Genomic DNA, 11434 nt, shown 5'->3' on the forward strand with positions numbered 1-11434 from the left:
ATTTTTTCAACATGCTATACTATGACTTTTTCATGATTTTTTCAACATGCTATACTATGACTTTTTCATGATTTTTTCGACATGCTATACTATGACTTTTTATGATTTTCAACATGCTATACTATGACTTTTTTATGATTTTTTCAACATGCTATACTATGACTTATGATTTTCAACATGCTATACTATGACTTTTTCATGATTTTTTCGACATGCTATACTATGACTCATTTTTTCAACATGCTATACTATGACTTTTTATGATTTTCAACATGCTATACTATGACTTTTTATGATTTTTTCAACATGCTATACTATGACTTTTTTATGATTTTCAACATGCTATACTATGACTTTTTTATGATTTTCAACATGCTATACTATGACTTTTTATGATTTTTTTTGACATGCAATACTAAGACTCATTTTTTCAACATGCTATACTATGACTTTTTCAACATGCTATACTATGACTTTTTATGATTTTCAACATGCGATACTATGACTTTTTTATGATTTTTTCAACATGCTATACTATGACTTTTTATGATTTTCAACATGCTATACTATGACTTTTTATGATTTTCAACATGCAATACTATGACTTTTTTATGATTTTTTCAACATGCTATACTATGACTTTTTTATGATTTTTTCAACATGCTATACTATGACTTTTTTATGATTTTTTCAACATGCTATACTATGACTTTTTTATGATTTTTTCAACATGCTATACTATGACTTTTTATGATTTTCAACATGCGATACTATGACTTTTTTATGATTTTTTCAACATGCTATACTATGACTTTTTATGATTTTCAACATGCTATACTATGACTTTTTATGATTTTCAACATGCAATACTATGACTTTTTTATGATTTTTTCAACATGCTATACTATGACTTTTTTATGATTTTTTCAACATGCTATACTATGACTTTTTTATGATTTTTTCAACATGCTATACTATGACTTTTTTATGATTTTTTCAACATGCTATACTATGACTTTTTTATGACTTTTTCAACATGCTATACTATGACTTTTTTATGACTTTTTCAACATGCTATACTATGACTTTTTCAACATGCTATACTATGACTTTTTTATGACTTTTTCAACATGCTATACTATGACTTTTTATGATTTTCAACATGCGATACTATGACTTTTTTATGATTTTTTCAACATGCTATACTATGACTTTTTATGATTTTCAACATGCAATACTATGACTTTTTTATGATTTTTTCAACATGCTATACTATGACTTTTTATGATTTTTTCGAAATGCTATACTATGACTTTTTTATGATTTTTTCGACATGCTATATTATGACTTTTTATGATTTTCAACATGCTATACTATGACTTTTTATGATTTTTTCAACATGCTATACTATGATTTTTTCGACATGCTATCGTATATTTGTACTTAAACATGACACATGTACACGTAGAAAAATGTACACAAAGTTTTTATTTCTTGAGTTGAAGTTACATCCAGTGGAGAACACCCACATTTTTAAAGGACAAAACTCTCTCGTAATGAAATGACGTGAGGATGCAGAGTGCGTTTCTCTAACAAAGATGTGAGTCACTTTTTCCTCAAAGACAAACAACCCTTTTCAAAGTTGGAAAGCTGGCTGCAAAGCGCCACCTTTCAATTGCATTTGTAGCAACAAGAGAGAAATTATTTCAGAAATAATCATTACAAAAAGAAGCTTCTTCCACAAAATATATCGGGCGTTACTCGAGCTCTGGCATGTCTTCATATGCTCCTCCTGCCTCCTGCCTTCTCTCCTCCTTCAGCTTGCTTTTCTCCTCCTCTGCCCTCGTCTTCTCCTCCAACGCCTTCTTCATCTCCTGCTCCACCTCCTTCGTCTTTAGGATTTGCGTTTCTTCCTCCTTCTGCTCGTCCCTGTCCTTATCCTCCTGCGGTTTGTCCTGCGGCGTGTCGTTGGCCCACTCCTCGTCCGAGTCGCTGATGTCGTTGTCGTCGATGTCGTAGTCGTTCTCTTGAGACTCTGTGGTTTCGGTGAAGGAGTCCTCCACGGGCTCGGGTTTGTAGTTGGGGTCCTCCAGTTTGCCCCAGGCCACCTGGTCGGCCTTGTGGAGGGTGATCTCCACTTTGGATGGGACCATGTGCACCGAGCTCTGCTTCACATCGACCACCTGAAGGCAAGAAAAATCAAAGGGAAGCGTTTTATGTGAAAGAGGAAATGTTGCTTCATATCCAGCCTTCACAACGTCTGTCAGTGGGATCAGATAACTGCACACATTAGTATCTTAAAAATATATATTATTGTATCAGCAACGGGTGAGCTAACCTCGCCCCGCTGGCAGACGTATTCAGCAGATACTCACGCCCCAGAAGTGGAAGTCTCTCTTGAAAATCTTCTCGTTCTCGAACTGTATTTGACATGAGAGCTAAAGAGAAGAAGCAAGAAGAACAAAGTGAATCTATTATTATTTGATGCATAAATATGTGCATTGTTGATTTTAAAGCAGACTAAATGAATACATGTATATATATATATATATATACGTATATATATACGTATATATATATATATATATATATATATATATACATATATATATATATATATATACGTATATATATATATATATATATATATATATACGTATATATATATATATATATACGTATATATATATATATATACGTATATATATATATACGTATATATATATATACGTATATATATATATATATATATATACGTATATATATATATATATATATATATACGTATATATATATATATACGTATATATATATATACGTATATATGTCGAAAAAAATCATAAAAAGTCATAGTACAGCATGTTGAAAAAATCATAAAAAAGTCTCAGTATAGCATGTTGAAATAAATCATAAAAAGTCATAGTACAGCATGTTGAAAAAATCATGAAAAAGTCATAGTACAGCATGTCGAAAAAATCATGAAAAAGTCTTAGTACAGCATGTCGAAAAAATCATAAAAAAGTCATAGTATAGCATGTCGAAAAAATCATAAAAAAGTCATAGTATAGCATGTCGAAAAAATCATAAAGTCATAGTATAGCATGTTGAAAAAATCATAAAAAAGTCTTAGTATAGCATGTTGAAAAATCATAAAAAAGTCTTAGTATAGCATGTTGAAAAATCATAAAAAAGTCTTAGTATAGCATGTTGAAAAAATCATAAAAAGTCATAGTATAGCATGTTGAAAAAATCATAAAAAGTCATAGTATAGCATGTCGAAAAAATCATAAAAAGTCATAGTATAGCATGTCGAAAAAATCATACAAAAGTCATAGTATAGCATGTCGAAAAAATCATAAAAAGTCATAGTATAGCATGTTGAAAAATCATTAAAAAGTCATAGTATAGCATGTTGAAAAAATCATAAAAAGTCATAGTATAGCATGTTGAAAAATCATTAAAAAGTCATAGTATAGCATGTTGAAAAATCATAAAAAAGTCATAGTATAGCATGTTGAAAAAATCATAAAAAGTCATAGTATAGCATGTTGAAAAATCATTAAAAAGTCATAGTATAGCATGTTGAAAAATCATAAAAAAGTCATAGTATAGCATGTCGAAAAAATCATAAAAAGTCATAGTATAGCATGTTGAAAAATCATTAAAAAGTCATAGTATAGCATGTTGAAAAATCATTAAAAAGTCATAGTATAGCATGTTGAAAAAATCATAAAAAAGTCATAGTATAGCATGTTGAAAAAATCATACAAAAGTCATAGTATAGCATGTTGAAAAAATCATAAAAAAGTCATAGTATAGCATGTCGAAAAAATCATAAAAAGTCATAGTATAGCATGTTGAAAAAATCATAAAAAGTCATAGTATAGCATGTTGAAAAAATCATAAAAAAGTCATAGTATAGCATGTTGAAAAAATCATAAAAAGTCATAGTATAGCATGTCGAAATAATCATAAAGTCATAGTATAGCATGTCGAAAAAATCATTAAAAGTCATAGTATAGCATGTCGAAAAAATCATTAAGTCATAGTATAGCATGTTGAAAAAATCATACAAAAGTCTTAGTATAGCATGTTGAAAAATCATAAAAAAGTCTTAGTATAGCATGTCAAAAAATCATAAAAAAGTCATAGTATAGCATGTTGAAAAAATCATAAAAAGTCATAGTATAGCATGTCGAAAAAATCATAAAAAGTCATAGTATAGCATGTTGAAAAATCATTAAAAAGTCATAGTATAGCATGTTGAAAAAATCATAAAAAAGTCATAGTATAGCATGTTGAAAAAATCATACAAAAGTCATAGTATAGCATGTCGAAAAAATCATAAAAAAGTCATAGTATAGCATGTCGAAAAAATCATAAAAAAGTCATAGTATAGCATGTTGAAAAAATCATAAAAAGTCATAGTATAGCATGTTGAAAAAATCATAAAAAAGTCATAGTATAGCATGTTGAAAAAATCATAAAAAGTCATAGTATAGCATGTCGAAATAATCATAAAGTCATAGTATAGCATGTCGAAAAAATCATTAAAAGTCATAGTATAGCATGTTGAAAAAATCATAAAAAAGTCTTAGTATAGCATGTTGAAAAATCATAAAAAAGTCTTAGTATAGCATGTCAAAAAATCATAAAAAAGTCATAGTATAGCATGTCGAAAAAATCATAAAAAAGTCATAGTATAGCATGTCGAAAAAATCATAAAAACGTCATAGTATAGCATGTTGAAAAAATCATAAAAAAGTCTCAGTATAGCATGTTGAAATAAATCATAAAAAGTCATAGTATAGCATGTTGAAATAAATCATAAAAAGTCATAGTATAGCATGTTGAAAAAATCATGAAAAAGTCATAGTACAGCATGTCGAAAAAATCATAAAAAAGTCTTAGTACAGCATGTCGAAAAAATCATAAAAAAGTCTTAGTATAGCATGTCGAAAAAATCATAAAAAAGTCTTAGTATAGCATGTCGAAAAAATCATAAAAAAGTCATAGTATAGCATGTCGAAAAAATCATAAAAAAGTCATAGTATAGCATGTCAAACAAATCATAAAAAAGTCATAGTATAGCATGTTGAAAAAATCATAAAAAAGTCTTAGTACAGCATGTCGAAAAAATCATAAAAAAGTCTTAGTATAGCATGTCGAAAAAATCATAAAAAAGTCTTAGTATAGCATGTCGAAAAAATCATAAAAAAGTCATAGTATAGCATGTCGAAAAAATCATAAAAAAGTCATAGTATAGCATCTCGAAAAAATCATAAAAAGTCATAGTATAGCATCTCGAAAAAATCATAAAAAGTCATAGTATAGCATGTCGAAAAAATCATAAAGTCATAGTATAGCATGTCGAAAAAATCATTAAAAGTCATAGTATAGCATGTTGAAAAAATCATAAAAAAGTCATAGTATAGCATGTCGAAAAAATCATAAAAAAGTCATAGTATAGCATGTTGAAAAAATCATAAAAAGTCATAGTATAGCATGTTGAAAAAATCATAAAAAAGTCATAGTATAGCATGTCGAAAAAATCATAAAAAAGTCATAGTATAGCATGTTGAAAAAATCATAAAAAGTCATAGTATAGCATGTTGAAAAAATCATAAAAAAGTCATAGTATAGCATGTTGAAAAAATCATAAAAAGTCATAGTATAGCATGTTGAAAAATCATAAAAAAGTCTTAGTATAGCATGTTGAAAAATCATAAAAAAGTCTTAGTATAGCATGTCGAAAAATCATAAAAAAGTCATAGTATAGCATGTTGAAAAAATCATAAAAAAGTCATAGTATAGCATGTCGAAAAAATCATAAAAAGTCATAGTATAGCATGTCGAAAAAATCATACAAAAGTCATAGTATAGCATGTTGAAAAAATCATAAAAAAGTCATAGTATAGCATGTCGAAAAAATCATAAAAAGTCATAGTATAGCATGTTGAAAAATCATTAAAAAGTCATAGTATAGCATGTTGAAAAATCATAAAAAAGTCATAGTATAGCATGTTGAAAAAATCATAAAAAAGTCATAGTATAGCATGTCGAAAAAATCATACAAAAGTCATAGTATAGCATGTTGAAAAAATCATAAAAAAGTCATAGTATAGCATGTCGAAAAAATCATAAAAAAGTCATAGTATAGCATGTTGAAAAAATCATAAAAAGTCATAGTATAGCATGTTGAAAAAATCATAAAAAGTCATAGTATAGCATGTTGAAAAAATCATAAAAAGTCATAGTATAGCATGTCGAAAAAATCATAAAAAGTCTCAGTATAGCATGTCGAAAAAATGATAGTCTTAGTATATATATATATGTATATGTATATATATATATATATTTATTAAACATATATATGTTTAATAAAGAGTTTACCAGTGTGTGTGTGTGTGTACCACTCACCACCGTCCGGTTGGCCTCTATGCTGGAAAGTTGTGGGTTAGCGTTCTTAGCGTAAATCGTTACGACAATATTGTTTCCCGTCTGGTGCCAATCGTATCGACACGCCACCTTCTTCTTGTCCTGCAAACACACACACACACACACAAAAAGAAGAGATGAGGATCATGTTCCTCTCACACACTCCTGTTTGACTTCTCTGAATAATTATTGTTTTTGTGGAAGAACTGTGGCATCAGTAGCAGCAGGAAAACAACAATCAGTGCATCAGTGGTGCTGACGGGAACATGTGAGAGCAGTTAATGTGCGCTGAACGTGTAGGAGTGACAGTTGAACTGCATAAAAGCCCTCATTACAGCATCAGATAAGCATGAATCTCATCTCGGGACTTGTATCGCTGATGTTTAGTGTGTTTTTGTCGATATTGTGATTGAAAATCACCAAAAAAAAGATTTTAAATGAGCTTCTTTTTGTTGGGGTTGTCAGCTTCCGGCGTCCTTTCCAGCTTTGAACCTCGTCCTTTCCCGTCACGTCGTCTTCCCCTCACGGACGGTGCTCGTACCTGCTTTGGGATCCAGCGGTGTTTCCCTGTGCTGCAGCCTTTCTGGTCCAGGAAAGCGTTGAAATCTATTGTCCTGATGCAGCAGCAGTTCCAGTACTTATACCTGCACAGAAACAAGTTGTCACAGGTAAGAAACACGGTTCATTCAACAAATTCAACAAGCAGCTGTTTCCCCTGAGCAGATGAAGAGGTGTGTGTGTTCAGTGCATCGCTGCAGGGCTCCACAGCAGAGAGTGATGCTCATATGTTCCACTTTCATTTACTTCTCACGTCTAATGGAGCAGATTTGTTTTGATCTTTAATTCATTGTGTGACCTTCGCTGTTGTGTTTCAGGCTTTGCTCACGTGGCCTTCGCTTTCGTTTCGTTTGCCTCTTGTAGAAGCGTTGTAATTATGGTTTGAAAAGAGAGTTGTGCAAACAAAGATTATCATATGATGATATGAGTATGATGATGTGATTTTGTTGTTCTCACAGTGGATTGTGCATGAGGCCTTTTGAAGTGGCGACGTGGCAGCGGTGTGTCTTTGTGTCTCACCCTTCATGGAAGACGGGAGCTCCGGGGTGGTTGGTGCAGACCTCCGTGTCCGTCTCCGGGCCTTGATAGACCTGCAGACACGATCACGATCAACAACGTGGAACACGTGACACTTTCTCTACGAGTCGCGTCATCTGTTGTGCAGACGGGTTCACAAAAGACTTTTTCTCAATCTTGCTTTCCTTTGAAGGTTTTCCTGAGTAAATGTAATTATTTCTGCTCTATTTGTGGACTGAAGTCAGAAGAATACTTATTTTTGTAAAAAAGAAATGGACCGAGACAAAGTACAGCAGAGTAATCTGTCATTTGTGTCGTTACGTGTCTTGTCCACTAGATGGAGCTGTTAATACGCTTTACAACACTGAAGTACAGAAATGATGAACTGAAAAATGCTACTAAGCAGCTTGTGTGTGTGTGTGTGCGTGTGTGTGTGTGTGTGTGGATGATGAATTGCTCGTCTTTTGCTGATGTCAGACAGTGTCGAGTATTTCGGGCCACAGAAGCTGCCTACAGACTCTCAGGTGAACAAGTAACAGAAGAGACACTCACCGTTTTGCATCCTGCGTTCTTGCATGGGGTTCCTGCCCGGACCGCCTCACCCTCTGTCAGGAGAGAGGAGGAGGAGGAGAAGAAGAAGAAGAAGAAGAAGAAGAAGAAGAGTGAGACCAGGAAACCAGGAGCGTGTCACTCACTGAAAAGATATCTTCAGTTTGTCTCCACTTGAAGTTTTATTTTCTTAAAGGTGCAGTGCGCAGAGATTTGGCAGCATCTAGTGGCGAGGTTGCAGATTGCAACCAACTGAAACTTCTCCTGGGTGCCGAGTGAGGAGGGGAACTAATGAAACTACTGCGATCTGGAGCCAGTGTTTCGTTTGTCCCTTCTGGGCTACTGTAGATGACATGTTTTTGAATTCTGCAGCAAACAACAGAATACACACATGTACACACATCAAGTTGATTCGTATTGGAAACGGGTTCAAATGTTCACTCACTAATTCACTGTATTAAATAAATCTATATCTTTTGTTTTTTTATCACTTTCACACAAACACAATTATCAGCTAAAATGCCTCTTCCATCAATAAGACATTCTGTAACTTCAATCAAACTTTGACTGCAACTCTTTTTGTCTTGTTTTTAAGTTCAAATGGTTGAAACATTCTTGCTGTAATTTAATATTGACTCAGATAATACACACACACACACACACACCTTTCTTCTCCTCCTCAGCTTTCTTGCTGATGTCCAGTTTCAGCAGCACCTGAGCCAGCGATGCAGACACGTTGTGGGGCAGCTTGGTCATGGGTTCGTCTGAACTGCAAACAAAAACACACACACACTTTCATGTTGACACACACACACACACACAATGAAAACACAAGCTCAGGTACACACAGAGGCCTGCAGGACTGGATTTATTCCAGGGATGTTGAAGGCGACCTCATCCATACAGCTGCATGCATGTGAGCACCAGGGAGGTGAATTCAAAAACACTCGTTATCTCATGTAAAAGAGCAATCTTGCGATTACACACGCACACACACGCACACACACACACACACCTGGGTCTCTCCTTCTGCAGCGTCTCAGCAGACTTGGGTCCCCGGTAGATGATCTCTTCGCCGTTGGTGCGTTTGATCCCGCCTTTATCCGAGGACACCCCCGGACGCAGAGGCTCCTGGGGCTTCTCGTCGCTGTGGCGCCCGCGGGTGCAGCCCTGCGTTGGAGAAAAGAGAGGCGGTCACCTCGAGTCCGCACAGAACCTCAAACTTCACGTGTTACTTCTCTTTCTCATGGGAACCGAATGTCAGTGGACAGAGAAGAAGGACTGGAGCTACTGCAGCACACGGTACCAACATGTGTCCAGGTCAGAGTCAAACACATCATCATATCAACACTGAAACTGATTTTTATATTACTCAGCCATTCAAAAACACCTTCCTAATGAGTTGCTATGTAAACATCCTAGAAGGGGATTTCAACACATCATTTCAGATTCACATTGGAATGAGTTTTGGCACAAAGTCATCGCTACATTAATGTGAACGGCACTTTAATGTTGCAGCACGTAGAGATTGAGCTATAAACTGCTGGGTAGTCTGTTGATTTAAGAGTCTTTTTAAACCGATAATAACATTTTGTAGAATTAATCTCAGTGACTAAAGGTGTCAAATAAATGTAGCGGAGTAACAGGAACAACGTTCAACCTCTGACTGTAGACGAGTGGAAGTGTAAAGTAGCAGAAAATGAATGGAATCAAGTGAAGTACCTCAAAATTACAACAATAAAAACCAAACGGTACAGTGTTTGACCCGCAGCTGGTTTTTTACCGTAATGGAGAGAAACTCTGAGAAGTCCGTCGTCCTTTTCCTGCAGCAGGACCAACCCTGGGGACGGACGGACGGACGGACGGACGGACGGACGGACGGACGGACGGACGGACGGACGGACGGACGGACGGACGGACGGACGGACGGACGGACGGACGGACGGACGGACGGACGGACGGACGGACGGACGGACGGACGGACGGACGGACGGACGCACACACACACACACACACACACACACACACACACACACACACACACACACACACACACACACACACACACACACACACACACACACACACACACACACACACACACACACACACACACACACACACACACACACACACACACACACACACACACACACACACACACACACACACACACACACACACACACACACACACACACACACACACACACACACACACACACACACACACACACACACACACACACACACACACACACACACACACTTTTTATTTATTTTACCGCCTCAAGCTCAATGAAAGTGTTGTTCATTTGTTTACTTTTGCATTCGTTTTACCTTCAGGGCATCGTGGAAGATGGGGACACCGGGATGGAAGATGCAGGAGGCTTTCAGAGGGAAAAACATGACAGAGTCAGTCTTTATTTAGAGACACACACACCAGCTGCTCAGCCGGGTCACTGGAGTTGAGAGCCAGCGTCCCATAAAAGGAAGTTGGTTGCTAGAAAGATAGCGGCTCTGCTGCCTCCAGAGACACGTGTCCTTTCACTCACAGCGTCGGTGACAATCAGGACACTTTGACCTTTGTCGATTCTGTTCATTCTATCAAGGCCATACATCTGGTTCTTTCCCTCTGTTGTGTTGGGTAAAGGTTTAACGCCCTCCCATTGACCCCTGCTCTCTTGCACTGTGTGTGTATTTGGTCTTTTTCTGAAGCATTTGTCAAATTTAGACCCAAAACTTTACATTCATTTGTATATCTGGACTGACAAAGGCTAATACATGTGGTCACAAGAACATACTTTCAGAACAACAGCAGAGAAACCCAATCTCACTGAGATACTGTTGAACTTAGTCACTTTTAAGGGAAATGGAGACGCAGACATGAACACATCTTACCCTCCTTGTTCTTTTTAGCATCAAACTTCAGTCCACAGCCTTTGTTGTAGCAGAGCAGAGCCATGTTGTGTGATGCTGTCCTTCTGTCTGTTCTGATCTCTTTTTCTCTCTTTGCTGCGGTCGAAACCTCCAGAAGTTCCTCCGGGCCAGGCGGAGAGGAAATATCCAGAAAGAGGTGATCGTCTTCTGGAGAGAGCCGAAAGAAAGCGAGGGGGTCTCTCTCTCTCTCTCTCTCTCTCTCTCTCTCTGACTGAATGAAAGATAAAAATAGCAGCTCCCTCCTCTCCTCCCTCCTCTCAACTTACAGCTGTCACAACTGATCTGCCGGTGGGCGGGTTGACATTCCTCCTGGAGAGCGTCGGCTGTCGCCACAGCAGCACCGACCGCTTCTGGACCGGATCCCTGCAGTCAGAGGACGAGTCACGGGTCCACCTGTTCAACTGAGATCCAGGGAGCATTTCAGGGAGAAGCCG

The 11434-nt window shown here is 36.1% G+C and overlaps 1 protein-coding gene across 1 annotated transcript; it reads right to left on the reverse strand.

Annotated features, from left to right (window-relative positions):
- Positions 1-1470: 1470 nt before the first annotated feature.
- Positions 1471-11200, reverse strand: LOC306796345 (cysteine and histidine-rich domain-containing protein 1). Its single transcript, XM_079295218.1, has 11 exons — positions 10962-11200; positions 10401-10450; positions 9845-9901; positions 9077-9231; positions 8727-8830; positions 8065-8117; positions 7516-7586; positions 6980-7082; positions 6421-6540; positions 2376-2438; positions 1471-2183 (listed from the first exon to the last, which is right to left on the reverse strand). The coding sequence occupies exons 1-11, from the start codon at positions 11023-11025 to the stop codon at positions 1758-1760; spliced, it is 1266 nt and encodes a 421-aa protein (XP_079151344.1). The 5' UTR covers positions 11026-11200; the 3' UTR covers positions 1471-1757.
- Between the last annotated feature and the right edge of the window lie 234 nt (positions 11201-11434).

The sequence above is a fragment of the Melanostigma gelatinosum genome (assembly GCF_949748355.1).
Source record: "Melanostigma gelatinosum genome assembly, chromosome: 23".
Classification (NCBI taxonomy): Eukaryota; Metazoa; Chordata; class Actinopteri; order Perciformes; family Zoarcidae; genus Melanostigma; species Melanostigma gelatinosum.